A 25,249-nucleotide genomic window follows, 5' to 3' on the forward strand; every position below is an offset into this window, starting at 1 on the left:
CTGGTGTCAGATCGTTTCAGTTCTGTTTCCTTCCCTCCAGTCCATGTGACACAGCGCAGAGAAAGTCCCAGTAGCTGTCCCTGATTGTGCAATGCTCGAAAACAAAGTTTCTGGATTTGCTTAGCTGGCTGCTTTCAGAAATATGTTTCTGAAGTAACTAAAATACCATTTCCTTGCTGTCCATCTGTCCTGTTGTTTCACAGCAGGATGACTGAGACCCAATGTGGCAGGGAAAAAAAAAGACCACAACCAGGTAACTGAGAATGGGAGGAGGAGTGAGTTTGAAATAGCAGTGGCTATTTCTCTGTTTGCTGCAGTCAGCACAAATGCAGCTCTGGGGCAGGGCCCGGCTTTGGGGCGACAACAGAGGAGCTGGCCTGGGGGGTGTGTGGAGGGAGGGAAGGGAGCAGAGCTGTTCCCTGGGCTGGAAGGGGAGGAAAACAAGAAGCCGAAGAGAACCGTGGATCTATTCGCATTTCCAGGACTCAGGAACATGTACGTGTGTGTAACAGCCCCGGTGCCGCCGTGCCAGGGCAGCTCTCCCGGCGCTCGCCCTTCCCCGGCTCCCGCTCCCGCTCCGCCGCTTCCCCCTCTCAGCGGCGGCGGGCCGCTCCGCCCAGCCCGGCCGGGCTCTCGATCCCCCTCAGGCCGCGGGGCCGCTCCGCCCAGCCCGGCCGGGCTCCGATCCCCCTCAGGCGCGGGCGCTCCGGCCCAGCCTGGCCGGGCTCGGATCCCCCCTCACAAGAGCTGGCGGGGCCCTCCGCCCAGCCGGCCGGCTCCGCTTCCTTCCCGTGCGCGGTCCGCCCCGGAGGTGCCGCCCCGCCCTTCCGCCGGAGCGGAGGGAGGCCGGAGGCAGCGGGCCGGGCCGGCCGGGCCGAGCGGGGCCGCGGGAGCAGCGCAAGCCGAGCGGGACGTGGACGGACGGGACGGCCCCGGCCCGGGGCAGCCGGTGAGAGGGCGAGGGGCCGCGGCCCTGCCCCGGGTGCGGGGGCTGCGGGGACCCTCCGGTATCGCCCACACTCGTTATAAGGGTCGGGGGTCGGTGTCCGACGGGCTTCGCTCCGGCCCCGCTCCCCGGGGCTGGGCGGGGGGTCCCCCGGGCCCCACAGGGCGGCAGCGTCGGGATACGCTAAACTTAACATTCCTCCGTGTGCAGCTCCTAAAACTAACCTTTGTTATATGTGTATATATATTGATTCCATGGGTGTGCTCCAGCAGTTAGGCAGGTGTCACTGATACCTTTCCCAATATGCCCCCCCAGCCTGTTTTCCTGATGAGTTCCTTGTGGATCAATGAGTTTTTGGCTTTTGTCTTGTGAGTATTGCCACTGCCCGGCTGAGGGTTAAAGCCCTTTAGGCACAAGCCAGGTGAAGCTGGGAGAATTATTTAAGATGCCTCTGAGCAGTGCGTTTTGGATGCTTTTGTGGGTGTTTGTCTTCTTCCATGTGCAGTTCCTAAAACTAATTTCTTTTTGTTACGTGTAAATATTTTTATATTTTTTAATATACTTAATATGGTTTTAAAGAATTTCTTTTTTTTTTTTTTTTAATTCCATGGGTCTGTTTCCATAGTTAACAAGGAGCAGGTGTCACTGATACCTTTCCCAATATGCTCTCCTTCCCCCCCACCCCTCCCTGCCTGTTTTCCTGATGAGCTCCTTGTGGATCAATGAGTTTTTTGACTTTTTTCCTGTAAGTGTTGCCACTGCCTGGCTTCTCACTGCACGGCTGAGGATCAAAGTCCTTTAAATTCAAGCCAGGTGAAATCTGGAGAATATTTAAAGATGCTGAGCAGCACGTTTTGGATGCTTGTGTGGGTGTTTGTCACTCTTTGAGGCACTTTGTGTAGTGTTCAGGTTGTTCCTTCCAGCAGGGAGTGGCTGTACCCTCAGAGAGGGTGTGAGATATTGGAAGATGAATGACATGCTTGGAGTCACAAAAAGGTTCTCTGAGGGGTTGGTTCAATGCTGTCCTAAATCCTGCTGGTGTATGGCAGGGGCAGCATGGTTGTGATGTGGAGCTGGGTTGGCCTGAGGGGGTTTTAGAAGAAAAAGTAAACTGGTTTGTTTTTTTTTTTTGGGTTGAGTGAGGCCCTGATCTGGCCCAGTGCTGGGAATTAGCAGCACTGCACGGTTTTGGAGAAAGGGTGGCATTGTGGTTATGATTTAAATCCCAATAGTCACTAAATGTTTTTGAAGCAGTGCTTTGTGTTGGCAGCACCTCACACCAGTACTTTGGGAAGAGCACTGAGCTGCTCTTGGCTTCCCAGTTACTCAAGACTCCTTTGAGACCAGTGACCAACCAGCATAGAAGGACGGGGTGATTTCCAGGAACAGTGCTTACCTCTGGAATTGGATGTGTTGGCCTTCTGGATGTTGTTACACAAGTGTTTTGCAGCAGGGAGGATTAGGAAGAGAATTGTAGCTCAATGGAATGCTTTGCTGACAAAAAAAACCCCACCAAAACAACATAAAATAGAATGGAAGAATAGGATAAAAAGCCAAATATAGCAATTCCCAAGACCCCTTTACTTACCCCTTTACACAACAAACTTCTTGTTGACTATAAGCTTGAAGATAGTCCACGATTCTGGTATTTAATTTTGTTCTGCAGTGTTATTTAAGATAGAACAGTCTTTCTTAGCTCCCTCCTCCCCCTCTTGAAGTTTGCTATATAATCCCCAATTATGCTTGGTTTTTTATCCAGATGATTAACTACTTGTGATCTAAAACTAGACCTAAAAATTATGCTTGTGAAGTCCTGCTAAAATGCTGTAACGAGTCAGGTATAAAGTGTATAAGATGTTTTGAAGTTTTTCTCTGAGGTTGTAGCCAACTTAAATTTAATCTGTGTCCAGGTGAGCGTGGCTGACACGTTTGCAAAACATAGTGTGGAGAAGAAGTTTCTGAGGAGATTTTAGAAGCTTCAGCTAATCCTCTTCATCCTCTTGAACTCCCAATGAAAGAGTGCAAAGAGTTTTTAGATGTTTTCTGTGATTTCATTGAAAAGCACAGTTGTGAGTCACATGTAGATGGTGAGGCACAGCCTGTTAACTCATGAGTATGTGCTACTCCTGCTGGTAGCTGAGTGCTCATGGCTACAGGCAGGAGTTAAGGATTTAATGGGGACCAACAAACCTGTAGCTTCAGGCCTCTGCTGACATTTGAGGGGGGAAAGCACATCTCCAAGCTGAGTAAACTCTGAGCTCTCTGGGCAGCGTTGGAGCCTCGTGGCCATGAGGTTTTGGAGGTTTGAAGTAGTGGCTGCAATTTCCCCTCCAAATGACAGTCCCCAGCAGTGTGGTTTGTTTGAGGTGGCTGCTCAGCCCTTGTCTGGCATCACAGTGATGACTGTTTGTTTCCTTGGCATCATTTTTTTATGTTTATCCAAGGAAACAACTGCTGTAGCTGGAATCTCTCAACTGCAAGAAAGGGGCACGTTAAAACTGTGAACACAGCAAAGATAGCAGCTGGGTTTCTTGCCTAATTCCCAAGTTGTCTAATGGCTTTTGTATTTTCTGAGATCATATTGCCCCACCCTTTCCTTTGGAGGAAATTAGCTCATGTTTAATTAGCCTTCTGCTAATTACATGCCTGAATGTTCGGGGTTACACCTGAATCACGGCTATTTCAACACTCAGGTTGCTCTTAGGAGTTTTGTGGCATTTGGGTCAGGGATTGTTTTTTGGATTAAATACGTTTTAAGGGGCCTTTTCCACTGGCAAAATACACAGTTGTTAGAGAACTTAACCCTGCTCCATCCTTCCACCCCCTCAGTTTCCATGCACTTTCTAATCTACCTCGTAAATTTATTTTTAGCAAATGAAGTTGCTTGTTTCTCTCTTGATCTGAAGTATGATGTAGCATTCAGGCACCAGTAAAATGTGAAACAGCAGCACTTCACGTAAGCATTGTGTGTGTTTGGAGACTTCCTCAGTTTTCCTACTTTTCCTGCTCTGAAATCCCACGTCTGGGAATGGCCATCCATGACCAAACAGTTGCAGTGAGTGATGAGACGTTGTGAACACACTTTGGAGCACTTTGATGTTTTTGAATAAGGGAAATTAAAGTTGTGTATTAAGTGCTATGAAGAAACTTGAAGAGCTGAATCACATTTGCTTCGGTTCAGTGAAAGGACTGGTGTGGATTGTTGCCAGTAGTTGTGCCAAAGGCTTTTTGAGAAGACTGTTGGTTTCATGGGAGGAAAACAAAACCCCCAAAATAACAACAGCAAAAAGAAACCAAAACAAAGCCACAACCCAAAACAAACCCGTGCGTTATGAGTCTGTTTTGTAAGTGTTTTCCTGATTTAGATACATTCATTAGTGAACTTTGTTACTAATAGTGAAACTCATTTACAGAACAGTCTTGCAAAGCTGCTGCTTTAATTTCCAGCGTTAGTGTGCAGAGTTTCTACCAAACTGTTTTTCGTAGCTTTCAGTAATTATACATTGCCTTGCAATTGCCTCTTACCAGAGGTGTTTATGGATTGATTAAACGAGACCCTTCCTGTTCAGCTTTGGTGTGTGAGCTTTTCCAGCCAGCTCTTCTCTCAAAAGGTGACCTCAGCAATCCAGGACTAATAAATAGTTTATGACCCAGTCGATATCTTGTCGCTGTGGTGGTGACACAACCTGCACTGGCAGCAGAGGGACCTGCCTGCTCCAAGCCTGGGAGCTGGAAAAGAACAAGGAAAACAAGCTGGTGGTGCTGGAGCCCATGGGAAATCTGTGCTGCTCCTAAACTGTATTTCACACAGTGCCTTTCCTGAAGCCAAAGCTGTGTCTGCAGTCTTTGGGAACCCTGATGTGTTATGAAAACTATCTTGGGTTTATTGCTGAAAAGAAGGTGTTATGTAAGTTTAGTCTTTCATGTGTGCATTAAATCAGCCCTCAGTGACAGATCCTATTTGGATTGAAGGAGCCCCTTTTTCCTACCACATAAAAGCTGAGGATGCACATGCTCTTTGCTGTGACTGATACCTGCTTTAATAGGTTCACTGTGAATTTTTCTGGCTATTTTGTGATCTGGTCTGTGTGAAAATTAAAATATAATCCTTTCTGTGTCATACAAAAGGTCCAGTGTCCTGGAGCAATGATTGCTGCTCCTTCAGTCCCCACTGTGGGACAAAAAAGGCCTGAGGATTTATGGACTCATAACAAAATTCGTGTTTCCTGTGTCTTAACCCCTTCTGTGTTTTCTTTAGTAAATCATCAAAGGCAGATCAAAGTATGTGCTGGGGAAAGTGATGTGGCTGTCAGCCAGAGTATTTTGCAGAAAAGTTGGTTTTGCTGGTTTTGTTCATGGTCTGCTTCCCAGGCTGTGGTAACTGAAACCCTGAACTGTTTGCACGTCTGTTCTCAGTTTCAGTTCTGTCAGAGGCACAGAGGAACTGGTAGGCAGGCAGCTGGTTTATCCTTCCTAAAAAAAAAAAAAATGGTGTGAATTTCCATTTTCTGGAGTCAGAGCTGTGATTTGTTGCATGTTCTTCTTGGATGACAAACTCGACAGGAAGAACCTGGGAGTGTGAGCAAGGGATGAGAAACCTCTGAGTTGGTATTGCACTTTTTAAAATGTATTTGCTCCAAGTAAATAGGTGAATAAAAGAAAAAAATTAGGTAAGAAAAATGTGTTGATAGGAAGATGGATTTGACAGCTTCAGAATAAATTGCATTAAAACAAGTAAAAAGCTAATTTTGAATTAATCCACAGTGGCTTGGGGTTTTTCTCCACATGCCAGACATCATAAGAAAACTGCTGTAAGGTGCTTATGAGAAAGTTGGAGAAGGAGATCTGATCTGTCATCAGAGACCTTTGATGTGCAACCCTTCAGATACATCTGAGTTAATATGAATCACATGCCTCATTTACCAACTGTGCACCGATATTCACCTGCTCCTGATGTCTGTGCAGTTTGGAAAAGCAAAGCTGGACGTGTGGAAGAGCCTGGAAGGACGTGGCCATGGGCAGCTGAAGCTGTAGCTGGGGTGGGGACCAGCCTGGGGGTGCTGGTGGCAGTGAGACCAGGGGAGCTCTTTGGTGTCCCCACAGCCTCATCCTCTGGGGGCTGGGGTACAGATGCACTGCTTGCCTGCAGTGGGACAGCTTTCCAGGTTGGGATTGCCCAGAATAAATCCCCTTTTTCAGCCAGGCTGTAGCAGCACGTTTGCAGTGACCCTCTGAGGAGCCACACACAGGGGGTGTGAGGTGGGGCTTAAAGATCCTGATCATGGAAAGGAGTTTTCCATTTTTCCATTTCAGAGGAGAATGGGAGGCAAGAAGCTTTTACTTGCAAATGAGTAACAAGGGGAAAGGGATTTTATAAATTAATAACTAAGAGCCCATTGTTTTTCTAAACTCTTCAGAGGGATGTTGCTAATTAACATAGATATTAATGTGTGATGAGGTGTAGTACTGGTACAGAAACCCTTAAAAGAAGATTCTGTACCATGGTATTTGTGAGGGGATGTGCAAGGAGGTGTCATTTCCCTGCTTTCCCTGATGATATTCACAGCAGAGCTATTTGAGGCACTTAAACAAAAGCAGTGTATGAGTATATGTTAAATTACAGGTGTTTGCTCCTGGGAGAGAGATGTGGTGCTTTTTGAAGTTGTCTAGATGTGTTTTAACTGGGATACAGGAGATGCAAGAAGGATGTTTGGTGTAAATCACCTCTCCCAATTTTACTAGTTACTTAGTTATTATCTTCTGATACTTTATTGTCCTTGATTAGTTTTGTGGATTTTTTGGCTGAGTTTTTCTGTTGGTTTGGGTTGGGGTTTGATTTTTTTTTTTATAATGTGGAAGTTTGTTACCTTCTTTACTGTTGTTTTCCTGGCTTCTCAGTGGTCAGGTGGTATGAAAGCTCTTCAGAGTTGCCTGCTCTCTGACTCCAGGAAAACAACAAATTTGTTCTTTGTTTTGTATTATGTTGCTCGGAGTTGAGCTTTGAACAGGCCATGCACGAGTAAAATAAGAGGTCTGACCCTGCAAAATCAGTGGTGTGACTGTGCAAACACATCGAGGAGTTGATCTTTGAATAAGGAATGACACACCTTTAGCTGGGGTGGGAGGGAGAGAAGGGAATCAAGAAAGAGGGGGACAAAAGCATTTTGGACACTCAGAAGTCCCAACAAAACATTTCTAAGTATGCAAGATCATAAAGTACACAGCGATTTAGCTGCTGAAAATTGGCTCGAGAGGGTTTTTTTTCGTCAGTTTAATCAAAACTCGGGTTGTTCTGCTCATTAAAACGTTAATGCTGACCTGCAGAAATTGGCTGCAAAACTTTTTTTGTAATGGCCTTTTCTGTTTGAAGGAGGCAGAAAGGCTCTGCTTTATGTGCAGCATGTGACTTCTTCCTATTGATTCAGGGTGACCTCTTCAGTCCCTGGCTCTGGAGCTGATGTAACTGCAATCGAAAACACTTGAAAGGGAGGGAGCAGAACAACTTTCCAGTGCCTTGACTTTGCAGCTGTTTACAGACCTGGGGAAAGCTGCTGGACTTTGACACTAAACAGAACCTTATTTTTAGCTCTGGTGTGCACAGAGGGTGAGTGGGATGCCAGGAGGTAATTGTGGGTAAAGCTCTGTGGGCACAGAAAGCTGATTTTTGTGCATCTCTGGAGAGAGTGAAAGTGCACAACTGGCATAGAAACAGCACACGGTGGCTTTCAGAGAGGCAGATGTTATTCAAAACATCTGGGTGTCTGGAGCACGGATAAAAACACACACCTGAGTTCATGACATGGGCCTGCAGACTGCAGTGGCAAAGCTGTTGTGACTGCTGTGGTGGGTGAGAGGAGCTGGGCTTTATTTCCTTGGGTGCTACAGAATTTCTGTGAAGTTCGTGTTATGAAGATGTTTTTGTGTGTTGTGTCTTTATAGCTCCCTGTGGTTTACAGTGAAAACATTGAGACTGCTCAGCTTTACCAGTAATGGCAATATTGAGCATTTTAGGCACGTTGGTTTTTTTCTAGTACAGGCACCTGCAACAGAAGCCTCTGATCAAAATGCTGCTGCAGCTTCTGGTTTTAAGAAGTGGTCTTGAAACTGAATCAGCAGCAAGTAAAGATTTTCAGGCTTTTGCTTCCCTTCCCTTTTCAGAGTTGGTGGTAAAGGGCAGGTGTGATGCTCTGAGAGTGGGCTGTGTATCCAGATAGTGCCAAGGTGCAATTTCTGTCCCAGGCTCTGCAGCTGACAGACAGTAGGTGTTTAATTTCTGGGCTGTGAGGTAGATTGTCAGATAGATTGTATAACATACACCATCCATATGTTATAGCCTTCCTTGGGAAGTCAGTAAATGAAACCAAAATATTTTTGTGAAGGCAATGTATTTATGTTTCTCTGTTAGTTTGTCCATATGGGAATGAAGTAAAGCTCTCAAATATTTAAAATCTAGGTTTTGGGGTTTTTTTATTATTTTGCTTTGCAGAAGCACATTAATGTCTGTTTAATTGTCAGACATTTCAGAGGGAAAGAAAAGAATATTCAGCTGCTCTCTGTCTATATAAATGCGAAAATGTATCTTCATAAATTATGCTGTTAAGAGACTGATTCCTTTAATATACATGTCTCTACAATGAAACTATTTTTAGATTATTTTTCAAAACTCATTACTTCTTTCCAAGATAGAAAAGATGTTAGTGAAGAAGGAGTCTTAATGGATAAGATGGAATATTCCCCCCTCAGAGAAAATCATGTGTGTTTCCTGTTACTGTACTTAAAATAACTTGATTAGATTAATGGGAAATGTTAAACATTATCAGTCTTTTTAAGTGGTTGATCTTAGATAATCCATCTTGGAAGAAAATAGCTGTTATTTCCTCTAGTAGAAAACTGTCAGTGGCAGTGACAGTTGTGCATCACATCTGTTTTGGTGGATGACTCAGGGAGGAGTTTGGGGCAGAATTTTAGGGGAAAACAAGATAATTCTGACAAGCTACTGCTATTCTTCAGATTAAGAAAATCACTTTTCATCTTGCTTTCCATCCATGGCATCTCCAAGTGTGTTCTGGTTGCCTTGTGTGATCTGAAGCCATGTGCTGGAGGGGAGGGCAGGATCTTCAGACTATGGGGCAGTGTTGGTTTAAAAATCTGCTTCTCCTGTTGCAGGAAGGATGTCCTGGGGCACCTTTGATTGCCAGTGTGAGAGCAGTTGCTGAGGTGTTTGCTCAGCTTACAGAAAGCTCTCTGCTGAGAGTGGCAGGAAGAAAAAGGGGCTGGATTTGCTGGTCAAGACCTGCTTTCCAGTGCCTCACTGTGATATTTTGTGTGTGTGTGTTTGTCAGTATTGTAATCCAGATATTAATATTTGAATAGGCAGGCCTTAGACTTGCTAATGCAGATGATCCTGTGCTGCTTCTCTTCTCAAATGAATGCAGCATTTAGCATTAGAACACAGCATCTGAGGTGCCTTTGGGAACAAGCTGGCATGTGGGATGGTCTGTGTAAGGGAAAGAAGAGGAGGGCTGGATCCCTGCAAGACAGGCTCAGCACAGTGGTGGTGTGGGCACGAGAATCTTTTTGTAGCAGTCACTATATATAAATTCTATAGAGCTGTGCTGTGTGCAGGCACCCAGCTTAACTCTGGAGTAACTTGAGCACTGGAGGAGAGGGAGATGCACCTTCTCCACGTCAGTGTGCCTGGCTGGGTCAGCTCGGATACCTTGCTGTGCTCTGAAGACATTCTTTGTATCAGACGTGATACCTAAAGCCTCACCAGTGTGATTCTGTGCAGTCTGAACACAAACCCATGTTCATTCTGTCTCTCACTCAGCCTGCTCCCTTTGTTGGTGGTTGGAACTTCCTATATTTCTTTTTTCCTCTGTTGCTTTGTGCCTGCGACTGGTAGAACAACGTGCTGGTGAGATCAGAGCCTCAACGTGCTGGTGAGATCAGGCTTTTCTCCCTGAGTGTGACTGGCACTGCTGCTGTGCCCCTGGACCAGCCCTGGTGCTGTTTGCAGGTCACAGCTATGCAAACACATTCTAATGCTGGGCTGGCTTTGGGGCTCCCTGCTTATATAACTGTGCTCTTCCTCCTCTGGCATTTATTTCGTTGCTATGGAACTGTTAAATAATTAAAACAGGTGACTTCCTTCTGAAAGGCAGACCTTCAAAAGAAATTATTTCTAGCTGGCTGTTGCCATGTCTCTGACTTTAACCCTTTTTCTCTTTAAACAGGAAGAAAATGAACCTGAAATCTGAACGCAGAGGAATCCACGTGGATCAGTCGGAGCTCCTGTGCAAGAAGGGATGTGGTTACTATGGCAATCCTGCTTGGCAGGGATTTTGCTCCAAGTGCTGGAGAGAGGAATACCATAAGGCCAGGCAGAAGCAAATTCAAGAGGATTGGGAGCTGGCAGAGCGGTAAAGAACCCCCTTTATTCCTTCAGCTTTTGCAGTAGGGTGACTTCACCAAGTACTATTCCTGGCTCCTGTTTTCTAGTCCTGTTTGCTCTGGCTCAGTTCCATCACAAGTTCTCATATTTGACCTTTCCAGCAGGAATTAAAACCTTCCTCTTGATGCAAAGATGAATATTTATGACATTCTAATTTAAGAGGATTCAGAAGAAAGTCTATGAGTAGCAAGTGTAAACACCCACCTACCTCTCAATAAATACTTTGACCTAATTTGCATACTTAAATCTGTAATTTTATATAGCAGTTGGAAGGGTGAAAGTGACAATTTTGATTAAAATACCCCTGCCTCTGGAGTTGGCAGTTATTGTCTTGCATAGCCAGCACCATGGTTTTACATTTCAGCAGCTGATTGAAAAAATTGGTTTTAGTCTTGTCTGTGGTCATTCTTTTAAACTGCAGGGTTAAGTTCAAAAGCATCAAAGCTTTGGCTTTAATAATTTAGGTAATTTTTCTTAGCAGTTATTTTCTGCAACACAGTTTAGCTTTCTTAGTGTGATAAATGCTTGACCCTAAAAATGAGTGTTAGAGGTATTCTGTGCTTGAGTGAGAAAATACAAGCAGCTACAACTGCTTTTTGTTGGAACTGGGTAGAGCTTGGAACCCTTTGGAGACCTTGAGTTACCCAGTGATACATTAAGCAAGGTCATTGAGGAAGGAAGAAAAGTTATTAATTAAGTGCACTGGAGGAGGTGGCATCTGTGGAAGGTCTCTGAGCTTGAGTTGGGTCCAAACTGATGGTTACAGTTTGGAAGCCCTGAGTTTTCTGGCATCTCAAAGCCTTTGAAGTAGTTACTTGGTTTGTTTTTTAAATTCTCTTTCCTGTCTGGCACTGGAACAGATTAACTGCAGAGAAAGTGTTTGGAACCTTTTCTAGCCCAATCCAAAGGTGCTAGGACAGAGGACATGTCATTTTATAACTCTGCCATAAATTTGTCTTAAACAGTTACTAAGAACTTAAATATTATTAGAGCAGATAGTTATGCTGTCAGTCTTGTAACATCTCTGTACAAGACAGTGGGGTATTTAAGGAGTTCTTCAATAAGTAGCTGCTCAGCAGGGAGATACTAAAGGCACAGATAAGCTGTGATTGTTGTAGTGCACAGACAGGCTTGTCAGCACAGATAAGATACAATTCCTGCCTCAAGAGATTGCAGATCCAAGACTATTTATGGTCCATCCTGAGCTGGAGGGATGTTTAAAGACAATGGCTCAACCTTCTAGCATCTTGAAGGGCAATATAATTTAACCTTTTTTAATCCTCCTCCACAGGAAGAAGAGTTGAAGGATTGGTACATTTGGCCTTCCCTACTTTGTACCTGTAGATTAAAAGCTGACCTTGGTCTCTGCAGAGCACCCAGCAGAGTTGCAGTGAGGGGGTTTGCCCCATTCCTTCAAGTTTATCTATTACTAAGACTTAGAAAACAAATGATGACAACAATGATGTGTTTCCCAGAATATTTGTGAGACTGTGACAGGCTGTTTCCCTTCAGTGAGGGGGTAGAGGATTGAATTGCCTGTGGTTGTGAAACTCAGCATGATGCAGGGAGGGAGGCCATGAATGGATTTTTGGAAATCCTCCCACAGTCTGTCCCCTCACTTCTGCCTTACAGAATTCAGGGCTGTGACATGAGGGGAAGGTGACCATGATTATACCTCAGTCTCCTCCCTTTTGACCTTACTGTTTAATCTTCCCTGGACATCTTGACCTTTCCCTCACTTGGACCATTGCACCATGGAAAAGGTGGGTGTCATGTAGCCAAGGGAGGAAGCAAGAAATGAAGATGGGCATAGGGGAAATCAGTGTGTCAAATGAGTAATTAATTATTGCAGAGGAAATTAGCTTATTTGTCTTGTTTTTAAGCACTTAAATTAGACCTTTATTTTTCTAATTCCAGGCTTCAGCGTGAGGAAGAAGAAGCCTATGCCAGTAGTCAGAGCACCCAAGGGGCCCAGTCACTGACCTTTTCAAAGTTTGAGGAGAAGAAAACCAATGAGAAAACACGAAAGGTCACTACTGTGAAGAAGTTCTTCACTGCTTCTTCCAGAGCAGGAGCTAAGAAGGGTAACTGTCTCCTTTGCTTTTAATGGTTCTGTACAACACGTTAAATTAAAAAGTATTTTTGACAGATGTCACGTTCTAAAAGGCAGAGGAGTGCTCTGTGGTTTGACTTTAAAGAAGCTGGAATAGTGACACTTCTGGAGAGCAATTGCTACTGAAAACACAGAAAAATGTGGGCTTTTGAGTGATGCCAAACAATCTTTTAAATAGAATCCTGTGCAATCCTAAACCTGTGGCTGTGTTTGTGTGCATTCCACAGGAATTCTTCCACTAAAGTATAGCATAAATGTATTCCTGGTGGGGGTCTGCCACTGAAGGACCTTGTTCCTCTGACATATATCCTTGCTAAATTCCTGAGTCAGCCACAGTGTCATGCCATGGTTTAGGAGTTGAAGGGGAATATCTCCTGAAGGAAGCAGGAGAAAAGGTACTGGCTGTCAGTCACCTCGAAGAAACTGGTGTGTCTAAGTGTGATAGAAACACTGAGATAACATATCAGCTGATGCTGCCATAATGGAGCACTTTGACAGCCTTAGCAGGAAAAATGGGATGTGTAAACAGGGTGCCTTTAACTGAAAATAAATGTGAGACTTGTAGTGTTTGTGTGTATGTGGGTTGTGAATACCAAGTTTGTGGTTGTCTGGATGTTTGTTCTACAGAGTGTGTTCCAAGTAAGAATGATTAATGGCACTGATGTCTTTGCACAGCAACAGCTTAGACAGGCAAAAACCAGAAAATGCTGGGCTGTGGAGTAGGAATTCCAGAAGGGAAATCAACACAAATCCACCTTAGCCTTATAGACGATGCATTTCCTTAACAAGAAACATGCCTGAATTTCATCCTGGAATTGTCCTGGTGCATGGCAGCAGCTGGCTACATGAGGCATTCATTCACCTGTGTAATTAAAACCTTTTTTTATGTTCACTCTTCTCACTTTTCCATATTTTCTTTTTTTTACCCCCCTGCCACCTCTCCTGCCACGCTCCTGCTCTCGGTGTCCCGCTTGCTCTCGCGTTCATTGCAGCTGCTCAGGAGAAAATCGTTAAGCAAGGACAGCCTGGGAGGGAGAGAAATGCTGATAACATTCTCAGGGACTTGAAGGAGATTTTTACTCCCTCCTGGGAACTGGCTTCCCCTTCTGAAGGTAATGCAGCACAGCCTGAGCAAGCTGTCTGCCTGGTTTTAGTGAGCTTACTCCTTAGTTGGGCTTTGCAAAGTACAAACTAGGGTTGTGCCAGTTCAAACTCGTGCTCTTGAACATGAAGATGACAAAAAAAGCAAGTCCAGCATCTTGAGGTGAACTTGAATCTCTAAACCAGTTCTTTGCTTTTTGGTAGGGAGAGTACAAGAATAAAGCTGAAGCTTCTTTGGGCTCCACCTTAGTGTGACCATTCTTTCAAAACATAAGAATTTTGTAAGAAGTAGCTGGATCTTGTGCTGCTTCACGTTTTTTTACCAAAAAAGAATTCCAGATTGCTGTTCTAAATCTGATTATAAGTTGAAACTGCTGTTTCAGTTTAACAGTCGACACTTCAAGCACTTTTGCATTCTCAAAACATCTCCAGATGTTTGTTATGTTAACCAAGAAGACAATTTCATATCAAGAGAAGACATCCTAGTTCCATTGACACCAAAAGGATGCCAACCCTCTCGATGCAAACAGCTTCAGGAGCTCGTCCTGTGTTATTTGTGTGCAACTCTGACTTGTTGTGCTGACTAAAGAAATTTGAAGATGTACCATTCTTTATTTTGCAAATTATATGGAGAAGATGAGTGGCTGTGTGTAGCAGAGCTAATGACAAACCCTTTTTTTATGTTCCTTGCTTGGACTCAGATCCCTGACCGTGGCACAACCATAGTGAATCACTGCAGTGCTCATGTTCTGCTGTGACAATTAGCATTTCTGTAGAATGCCTTGAGAAAGATTTTACTATTAATAGTGTTTGTTCCTTGTGAAGGTGATTCTTTCTTAACTCCTCCAGTGCTCTTCCTTTTCATTTGGGGCATATTCCCTCTACTGGGTTCTCTTTAACTTGGTCAAATGGAATTTCTTTTCCGTAATCGGCTTCTTTTTAGTTGGACTTAATTCTTTTAGAGCACGTGACAAACCTGAAAATAGTTTGTTGCTGAAAGTACATTTGTTCCTGCAGTCCTTAAGTAATCAGTGCACATTGTACAGATCAATTTTCCTTAAACCAGGATTTCAGCTCAGAGATTAATGAAGCTGCAACACTTCTGAGTGACTGCAAGTAGTTCTTGGTGTGACTCGTTGAAGACAGTTCATTCTAACATTGGTTTTTAATACTTAACAGTAATCTACCTCAGCTGACTACATCTCTCTAATAACTAAAAAAAAAAAAAATCTGTTTTCAATTTGTGACTGAAAAAATCATATTCTTTATGGTCAACCAGCAGAATGAGGTTCATTATTTTTATAGTAGAGTGAACTCAGTGTTGAAGTAAGTAAATAAATCTTCAACTGCACTTCAGACTGAGATCAGTAATTAATCATGGAAGAAATGTCATATAATTCTGCCCTTCTGAAAGCAGACCTGCTTTCTTTGTTTATTATTTCAGAACTAGGCTTCCTACTTATTGGTTATCTAATATGAAATGTGACAAATTTAGATTAACATGCAGGAGTGGTCACCCTTCAGCCTGAACCCTGTCCAGGCATTTGTATTGCACTGCTGGGAATCTTAGGTATAAAGAAATCCCCTCTGGAAAAAAGTCCTTGTGGAACACGAAAGGAGGGGTTTTTTTGCACTTTCTATCTCGATTGCTACAGTTGGAATTTAAATATTTGCTAAACCTTTTCTGTTCTTATCGCTTAAATACCATAAATGTTCTAATGGTGCCTGACCAAATTATTACCCAGAGAAGGTTATGCTGAAGTCTTGTGCTTTGGTCAGATGATCAGTGTTTGTTAATCACTGGATGACACAGCTTTGAATTTAGTGCTGAATCTTTTTAAAAGCAAATAACAACAAACAAACAAACAAAAAACCCTATTAAGATACCTTAAGTATATTAATCCCATGTATTTCTTTTTATTTTGGAGTTCTGCATGTGTGCTTATTGAAACACGGATTTTTTGTTGTGCATGTTAGTACTTTCAGATTGAAAGATTTGTTTGTATCGTGTTGACCATGAATATTTTCATGTTTTCTGTCCCTCTGCTGCTTGCTTTTCACCATGTTCATTTACATCATCTCTATTCAATCCTTCCATTTTGAACAGTGTTGGCTGGCAAGTTGAAAGGTGGGTGAACTAAACTTGGTTAGTGAAGGTATTGGAGCAGCAGAATTAACTTGCAGCTTGGAAAATCGTGTGTTTTGTGTGGGGAGAAAAAAAACCTGTGGTTGCAGCTCTCTAAACTTGCATCCAGTGGTGTGTGCAGTGTCCCTGGACTAGAACTGCCCAATCTGCTGCTCCCTGAGCTGGTTCATGAGCCAGTTGGATGAATACTTGTGTTGGTGCAAGCAAAGGAACAGGAATGTAGAGGTGAGGGGGAATGGAAAAGGGACCACTCCATTATCTTAAACTGCTGCAGAATCCTGTCTGGAAGCCTTGATCTTATATGGAGATACCTTACCTGGGAATGAAAATGTAAGAAACCCAAAAGCAAACCCACATTACAGTCATTTGCTGCTATAAAAAGGCCATTAGTGCAAATGAGTGTGTGGCTGAAAATGTTTCCTTTCTGTGGAATACTCAGTTTCCTGGAGTTCTGTTTAATAATATCCATCATTTCACTGGCAGAACCTGAGAAGTACATGATCAATCATCTGCACAGTTAAAAAAAAAAAGAAGAAAAGACCAACCTGAAACTTTAATACCTGTTAAACACTTGCTGAATTTATCCATCAGTGTACAAAAGCTTATCTGATGTGCCCAAATTTTCCCAGCAGAGATCCAAGAAGCCAAGGCTCCCAGCCCTTCCATAAACAGGCAGGCAAGCATCGAGACAGATCGAGTGTCCAAGGAGTTCATAGAATTTCTCAAGACATATCACAAGCCTGGACAAGACATCTATAAGCAATGCAAACTATTTTTGGACACCATGAATCATAAAAGGGTAAGTCCTGCATGCCTTTTGCATCAATCAAATGGGGAAACTGGGGAGAGATGGAGAAAATGCTGCGCTTCTTCCAGCAGTTTGGATTTTGTGGAGTGTACACAGGAACCTTCAGGGGATGTGCTTAGTGAAGATCTCAGGGCAGCTTTAAGTTCTGGCTGCCTTGTTTTTTGGTGTGGTGTGTGACCAAAGAATCCTTCCAACTCCAGTATCTCAGAGAACTTTCCTTTGCAACCCAAATAAATTAGTCCTGAATAAATCCCATATATATTAGTCTGTTCGATGGTTTTCTAGATAAATATGACTTGTGGAAATTATAAGATATTACATGCTGAGTTTTTAGATATCATGGGATCACCACAGAACGGTTTGGGTTGGAAGAGACCTTAAAGATCATCCAGTTCCAACCCCTGCCATGAGCAGGGACACCTTTCCCTAGCCCAGGTTGCTCCAAGCCCCATCCAACCTGGCCTGGAACACTTCCAGGGATGGGGCATCTTAAGTCTAAAAGGTTATAAAGATAATACAGCATCAGCCCACACATCTTTTATTTGGGGAACAGGAACTTGACTGTACTTTTCTTTTTAGTATGGAATAAGGGTTACATCTTCATTTTCCTTTAAAAAAAAAAAATCAATGGTTTTGAAATATTAATCAGTCTGTAGTGCCACCTACGGTTGGAATGAGTCAGTATTCAGCACAACTCTTTTCTTCCCCCTTCTCCTACCTTTCCTGCTTAGTATGTAGTTACTCAGGTTGTTTCCTCAAATTGGACTGAATGTTAAAGGCAGTTCTGATGGAATCTTACATTCCCTCTACTTTGAAAACCTCTTGAAGGCTTTTTTTTTCTTTTAGAATTTATTCATTCTGAGTTTCACAAACTGAGAGTTTGTGAAAACAGTGTGGTGTTATTATTGGTTTCAAATACTGAAGGTGCTCTCATTTCCTACTTCCTTGATAGTTTGTGCTGGTCAAAAAGAACTCAAAACATACAATTTGCTATCACACACAAACCAGAGCTAAAATGTAGCACTGCCAGCAGAGCTGAGACTTTGTGTTGAGGGCAACTGTCCAGGTTTTGCCCTTAGAGAATTCAGATGCCAAGTTCTCTCTCCATTTTTTTAAGTGTAGCTTTATGATGCTATTTAATGGTGAAAAATGACTTGATCAGTAAAGTTAATTTTAACCCTTCAAACCTCTGTTATGTTCTTCAGGAGCTTAGTTAAGTAATGCCCAAAAGACAGTGTTGTTTTACAAATAACATTGTGAAGGTATTTCAGAGTAACTTTATCATTAGAAATGTTTACTGTATAGATACTCTTCCAAACTATGATTTGTGTTCTTGGGTTTTTGATACATTGTATATAATCTTTTAAAAATTAGAGGCAAAATAGGGACAAACTTTCTCTTAGTACTCTGTTATTTTGTCAGCATTATTCAGGGATGTGCCTGGGGGAAATGGCATTGCACCTGTCCAGTCCCATTGCTAATATTTATCTGTTCAGCAAATAAATGCGAGTCTTTCACATGTCAAAGAACCAGTGTGTCTTGGTTTCTCATATTTTTTAATATAATTTAGCCAGTATAAACACCTCTGACGATACCTTTGCATTCTCAGACTATTACTGCAGCTGGACACTTTCCTCAAACAGAAACAAAACATCAGAGGTGTTGCTGCCAATCCTTACACACACAGACACCTAATCTGTGTTCTGTTACAGGACTTAAGTATTGAGGAGCAGTCAGAATGTGCCCAGGACTTCTACCAAAATGTAGCAGACAAGTTACAGACACGTTGGAAAGGTATCAAGTTCCTCTTCCTGTTGAAAAAGTGATTATTTGAAGCTCAAGCCTCTTGCATTTTCAAGTAAAACTCAAGTAAAAATTGTAAAATATTGCAGCGTTCCAAACCAGCTTTCAGAAATGCTGGTAGCAAGTTCTAGTCCCATAGTTGGAATTATTCCCAGTTCTGTAAGGTTTTGCAGTCTAAATTATTTGTTTGTACACATTTTGCTTGAAGTCTCTAAAATCTGGTTCAGTTGTTTTAATTTTTTGTTTTAAGTCCAATACTGTTTGTTTAAAACTGAAGGTGAATGTGTAGCCTCCACCCAGGTAACAAACAGGCTTTGGGCCTTGTGTTACCCTGTAATACTCCAGCAGCCAGTTCTGCTGGGAACTGCTTTTGTGTGTCTGGTATGTGAGAGACACAGCTCAAACCCAGGGAGTTTTTCAGACATAAACAGCAACAGGGGACTTGGAGGACCTCACTGGATTTATTTTCAAAGGATGACAATATTCTTGTAAGCTACAAGCAGCTGAACCTGCTCTGTGTGCTGAATGTGCTTCATTATGACCCTTTGGCATGTGATGTTCGACCCATTATATTTTTACTTCTGCTGTAGAGAGAGAAAATATTCCAATTATGTCCATCCTGTGTGAGCTCAGGTTGGCTCGAGTCAGTCGTATTGATTTGATGATGTTGGGGTCAAACTGTACTAAATCTTCAAAGGAGCCATGGAAATACTTCATTTATGGGATTTGTACCTTGCAGTGCCCCCTGAAAAAGTGGAGAAGGCAATGGATCAGATTGAAAAGTACATTATGACTCGGCAGTACAAATATGTCTTTTGCCCTGAAACAACTGATGATGAGAAGAAAGACCTTGCTGTCCAAAAGAGAATCAGGTAATGCTCTAAAGGAAAAATAGTTGAGTAATCCCCAGTCCTGTAAATGAGCTCTGAATCAAGCATGTTAAAAACTTCGTGCTGTGCACACAAAAATGGCAAAATTGTTGAGCGGAAAGGGTTAAAACCACCCTATTTAAAAACCAGAAGAAATTAAGGGAATGGATAATGGAAGTTGCTACACTGGGAAAATCAAGTGGTTTGCTTTTGTTAAATTATGGCAAAAATAGAAGAAAGTATTTCTTCTGAAAATAAATTACTTCAGTGGAATAAACTGGCTTAAGGCTGGACTAGTGCCTCACCCACACAAAGCACTCCTTGTGCCTTGAATTCAAGAAGCAGCTGGTTTCAAACACCTGAATGTCACTGGCACAGAAGAGTTTAACACTTCTGTCCTCTCACAGGGCTTTGCACTGGGTGACTCCCCAAATGCTGTGTGTTCCTGTCAATGAAGAAATTCCAGAAGTCTCTGATATGGTTGTAAAGGCAATTACAGGTTTGTGAATGATAAAGTTTACATTTGCAGCTTCAAATTTCATCTCTCTTGCTTATAGAGAGTCAATCACCAGAGGGGGGTCCGGGCTGTTAGATTTGCAGGAGTCTTTGTTGTACTGGACTGGAATATCACATGTGAGGCAGGAATAGTTTTTCCACCACAGAAGTGTTTAGGCCTAACTGATCTGTTTGAAACACTTGGACTGAACCAAGAGAAGGTTGAATAAACAGATACTTTTATGGAACAGCAAGAACCACAGGTAGAAATGATGCAATATTAGCATTGCCTACTCATTCAGGTGTCTGATTAATACACTTTTAATGATCTGAGAACTCTTTTTCTCTTACAGATATTATTGAAATGGACTCGAAGCGTGTGCCCCGTGATAAGTTAGCCTGCATCACCAAGTGCAGCAAGCACATATTTAATGCTATTAAAATCACAAAAAATGAACCAGCCTCTGCTGATGACTTTCTCCCCACACTCATATACATTGTTCTGAAGGGGAACCCCCCCCGCCTGCAGTCCAACATCCAGTACATAACACGCTTCTGCAACCCCAGCAGGCTAATGACAGGAGAGGATGGCTACTATTTCACCAACCTGGTAAGTGCAGGAATAGTGTGGGTTTTATACAAGGAGCTTGTCTTTTATTTGGATGTAGGAATTGCCAGCAAAGGGAAACGTAACATAAGGTAGAAAAAAAATTGAAATGGTGGTTGAGGTTACTTAGAGTACAGCCAGTTCTGCTGTGTTTTATCTCCTCTCTCTTTTCTGCTTTCCAAACCAGGAAGTGCTTTTCTTTCTTTTTAATATTAAGTCCTTTGTTTGAACAGTCTGATGCTAAGACTGTGGTGTATTTTCATTCTGCCAGGAAATAAGTCCTTTCTATTCCTAAAATCCCAAGTTTGGACAGTGCAGATGTTACAGATGCAAAGTTTCCTACTTGCAAGAGCCCATGAGATTTTTCTCTCGAAGGGGCTGCAGAACTAGGCCATTAATTTGTGGAGGTAAACAGGCTTTTTAAAGCTCCTGCAAGAGGCGTTTATTGGTGTGCTCTGCATTTCATCATAAAGCAATTTGTGAGGGAAATTGGAATATTAAAAGTTTATTTCAGTAGGAGCAGAGAATCCACAAGATGAGATGGGGATTTGACATTGCTTCTTTCAGAATATTAAGAGCATGGCAGATCTCTGCTGATCAGAGTATTAAATATTAATTTAGTGCTCTTGTCTTGTTGTCGTGTTCCTTCTGTTCTCCCACCTCCCAAACACCCTGAGGTGACCCTGAAGTTTGGAATGTACATTGCCCAGTGAGTCAGTGCTGTTCAACTGAGTTTTTGACTTCTTCAGACTTTGGGGAGAGGAAAGAGGCACATGAACTGTTTGGTACAGTGAACTTCTGGAAAAGATCAATCTACTGGGGCATTAAAAAGAAATAATCAGTTACTGGTCTAACAGCAGGCTCAAGAATAGAACACACACATTCCAGCCTGTGGCTTGCAGTGATCTCTCTCTGTTTTGTTTGCAGTGCTGTGCTGTGGCCTTCATTGAGAAGCTGGATGCTCAGTCTCTAAACCTAAGCCAAGAAGATTTCGATCGTTTCATGACGGGTCAGACGTCCCCGAAGAAGCAGGAATCCGACAGCTTCTCCCCTGACGTGTGCCTGGGGGTTAAACAGATGTGTAAAAGCTTAGACCTCCTCTCTCAGTTGAATGAGAGACAGGAAAGAATTGTCAGTGAAGCCAAGAAACTTGAGAAAGACCTAATAGATTGGACTGATGGAATCACAAAGGAAGTGGAAGATATTGTTGAGAAATATCCGTTAGAAATAAAACCAAAAAGTCAAGCCTTAGCAGCCATTGACTCTGAAAATGTGGAGAATGACAAGCTGCCCCCACCACTGCAGCCTCAGGTTTATGCAGGATAATTATCAGTGTTAACTCTGAAAAGCAGCATTATCCTCACCTAGTACTATCTGCTACTTGGGAAGGGAAATAAATTTAACGCTAAAAATCAGACGAGCTTAAATCAGTACATTTTTAAAGGTACATTTTTCTTTTTGTCAAGTGTAATGAATTGTATTTATTTTAGTCGAGTAGATTTCTATTAGGCTTTTGTGGGTTTTTGAACTGAATTTAAATTTTCTACACAAACTGGTGTAATTTTTAAGCAACACTAGTCCATTGACATCTTTCCTGAAAGCTTCCTTCTAAGCATGCACTTACTCGTTTTTAATGATTAGTTTAACCTGAATCCGAGTTCCAGCAGAAACTCAAAAGGTACCAATGTTAGTTTGAATTCATTCTGTAGCTGTAAAGATGAAATATATATTGTAAAATATGTAAAATTGTAAATAGATTTAAAACCCGATGTCTCAACTGTGCATGACAGCTTGTGTATGAGTGAAAATGATCTAAAAGTGTTCATTTTAGCACCTTTCAGTTACATCATGTTGCAGTGTAAAGGCAAAAACACTGTTAGTATTTGGATAAGCTGGATGGGAGAACTGATGAATTGCAGAGGATATTGTTGTAATGATTTGAAAACTTGACACTCAAATCTGCTTTGTAAAAAAAGGAAAAGTGCTATTTAAAAAATGACATTTCCCTTCATGTAAAGCTTCTCCCTGCTTTGTCAGGACACCTGGTAGCCTTGAGTGGTGCACAAAAGTGCTGATATTACTGCTTTGGAAGAGAATGTGGAACCAGGCTTCAGAAACAGGAAGGAGTATTAGTATTAAAAAATTACATAATGTGGAACAAGAGGTGGGAGGGGAGAAGATCATGCAAGAATTGCACCAAAAGTGGCTTTCTCTTCTGGCATTGCCTGGTCATTTCCAAATGGGATAAGTCTTGGTTGCTTTTGTGACAATCCTGGTAGATAAATAAGTTCATATAATTAGAGGTTGCTTTTTAGAAGAAGCATGAGCAGAAAAATGCACTTTATTTTCATGAAACATCAATCTTCTGATCTTTAGTTACCCCTTTAGCAAAGGGATTGACCTTGAACATCAAGGTACACATGGCTTTGTGTCACTAAAAGTTTAGATCTCTGTATTTCAAGAATAACAGCTCACTCCCCAAAAAAAGAAACCTCTTGCAATATAACTTTTTTATGCCAGTGAAACATTTTATATATCATTTGAAGTATCTTCCAGCTAATCCAGTTCTGCCGTGACTCCTTTGTGTACCTGAGATATTGAACATGGAGCTGCTTTTAAGCAATGTTAAGTTCTTACCATCAAGGAGGAAAGTACCTACCTCTTTTATTAAGTTCCACTGCTTTAAAACACTGCTCTATTAAATTTGCACTGCAATAATTCCAGACCACGACTGTGATTTGTCCCTTCCTGTCAGATGTATTTATCCTTATAAACTATGCATCCCTGGTGTTCCAGATAACCAGCTCCCCAAAGCACCACTGCTGAGGTGCAGCAGTGAGCTCACTAGAAATTAAATTGAGATTTCAATTATTCAGTGTATCCATGTGTCACCGCGCCCAAATTGCTTCGGATCTGACCAGTGCTTGCAGTAAATAATACTGTAAAGGCTTTAGTTTTTAAACACTAGGTGCTAATTCTGATATCCAGGTACACCGGTTTTCCTGAGGCAGGGTGGGGGGGGAAGCAAACTTTTAGCTATTGTGTAAATTACCGTGTTTAAATAAAAGTGTGTACATTATGCCCTTGTTAATGAGTTCCTGAAAACCTCTTCACCCGGGTTTTGTTATGCTGTTAATGATTAATGTGAATATAATTAGGGCTGCTTCTGCATTCTCTGTGATTCAGAAGACAGCAATTCTCAGCCATTCAAGTGCAAGTCTGGGTAAGTCTTTTTTTTTTTTTCCTTTGCAGAAAGGTCATTGTAGTGATTAAGCACTTAAGGATTTATTGGTGCATTTGTAACTGAAGTATCTTTTGTGCATATGCCATCTTGTTATCAAGCCACTAAAGGGGGAATGTTTTCAGCAAACAACTCGGGCAGGTAAGATGGATTTCCAAACCTTACTTAGCAGTCAGAAAGCAGGAGTGATTTCCTCCTAGTAGTACTCCCTGGGCAGGGCTGTAGTACAGGGGTGCTCTGTTCCCACAAGTTTGAGCAAAAGACAGTGAGAGACCCCTGTTCTGCTAAACATTATGGAATTGTATCCATGAACAAGTTACTTGTGAAACTGAGTTTAACCGAAATATGCTCTTCCAGTGAATTGGAATACAGGTGCTGTGCTGTGGTGAGTCATAGTACTGGGGATTTTTTCAACAGCCCACTGCTAGTTCAGTATCACTGAAAACAAAGACTGCAGCTCATCCTTGGGAATCAGAATTTACGCTGTAAAATACTTCTTTGCATGTGAGCTCCCTGTTTTGTTCAGTAAAGAAGATATTTTACAGGAAATGCTGGTTAATTAAACTGTGCAGCGTCTTTGGTTCCGCACAACCGAGTTTCGAAATTAGATTGATTTCTTCTACCCAGTTATCATCGATGTTTACAAGTGCTCTGGGGTATATTCTCCTGCGGCTGGGGAGGGAGGCACTGGCAGATGCTGGTACAGCTGGTGCTGCTGAACAGCGGTTTGGAAACGGGGGTTGAGAGGGTTGGGGGCACAAGGAGCGTTTTTCCATCTGACCCTTGGAGGCTCAGACGCTCGAGTGGCTGCCACAGGAGACCCGACAGCTGGACACTTCATCCGGGCATCCCGTGAGAGGTGAACACGTCCTCATCCTGGATCTGCAGCCAGGTGTGTACAGGACTGGTGTTTTTTACAGGATGATTTTTTTTGCTGTCTGAGAGGCTGCCAACTGTGCTACCTCCTGCCTTCCACAGGCCTCGGGCAGGAGGAGGCATTGACTGTGAATAGTAGTCACAGTCATTAATTCAGGGCTGTCTTGGACATCTCTGAAGGCACGAAGTTCAGGAAACTATTTATTTTAACTCTCCTAAAGTACCAATTCCTGGCAGAGCTCGGCTCTGTCCTTTCACCCATCCCCGCACCATCCATGTGCTTCCCTGGAATCACTCCGGTGTGTTACAGCTCCCGGGGAAAAGATTTCACATTATCCTCCTGTGAACGGCATAATCGTCACCGTACTAATTATATCACCATTATATTAATATTACTGATAATTATAATGATAAATAATAATGACGGTTATGATGACGGTTTCTTCTGTTACGCCCTTTGCTTTAAGTATTTAACCCCGAACCCTTCAAGGTATTGGGCACCTTTAGAAAACTATCGAACAAAAGAAAAGAGATGTTTTGGGTAGTTTTTATTGGAAGTTTTTCGTTGGAAAAGGGGGCGAAGAGCGGCTGGAGAAGGCGAGGAGTGTCGTGGGGGAGGGAGGAGCGGGGCTGCACCGGCCTGAGCGGACAAGGCGGTGAACCCCGACAAGGTTCGGCGGAGCCGCTCCCGGGGCCTGTTCCTGCTCGGTGCCGCTCCCGAGCCCATTCCCGGTGGAGCCCATTCTCGTGGAGCCATTCCCGAGCCCCTTCCCGGTCGGAGGCGCTGCCA

General features: G+C 42.7%; 2 protein-coding genes across 9 annotated transcripts in view; both read left to right on the plus strand.

Moving 5' to 3' along the window:
* Nucleotides 1-420: 420 nt before the first annotated feature.
* Nucleotides 421-23,421, plus strand: RABGEF1 (RAB guanine nucleotide exchange factor 1). Of its 8 annotated transcripts, none has more exons than XM_029961303.1 (11): nucleotides 421-495; nucleotides 10,183-10,368; nucleotides 12,318-12,484; nucleotides 13,506-13,625; nucleotides 15,722-15,742; nucleotides 16,390-16,559; nucleotides 18,281-18,362; nucleotides 19,111-19,243; nucleotides 19,648-19,739; nucleotides 20,089-20,345; nucleotides 21,270-23,421. In XM_029961303.1, coding segments are annotated over exons 1-11 (1,629 nt in total). In that variant the 5' UTR covers nucleotides 421-493; the 3' UTR covers nucleotides 21,669-23,421. The 8 variants fall into 8 exon arrangements, with proteins under 8 accessions (XP_029817163.1, XP_029817164.1, XP_029817165.1 ...); XM_029961304.1 differs by having other exon boundaries at nucleotides 16,393-16,559; XM_018076694.3 differs by lacking the exon at nucleotides 421-495 and adding an exon at nucleotides 9,789-9,863.
* A 1,001-nt stretch (nucleotides 23,422-24,422) lies between these two features.
* The window catches only part of TMEM248 (transmembrane protein 248), a 17,900-nt gene continuing 17,073 nt past the window's right edge, over nucleotides 24,423-25,249 (plus strand). The window contains exon 1 of the mRNA XM_008930426.3: nucleotides 24,423-24,475. The gene's annotated coding sequence lies outside the window, so the exon portion shown is untranslated. The remainder of the gene's footprint in view (nucleotides 24,476-25,249) is intronic.

The sequence above is a fragment of the Manacus vitellinus genome, unplaced genomic scaffold (assembly GCF_001715985.3).
Source record: "Manacus vitellinus isolate BGI_N305 unplaced genomic scaffold, ASM171598v3 scaffold_32_pilon, whole genome shotgun sequence".
In the NCBI taxonomy this organism is placed as follows: Eukaryota; Metazoa; Chordata; class Aves; order Passeriformes; family Pipridae; genus Manacus; species Manacus vitellinus.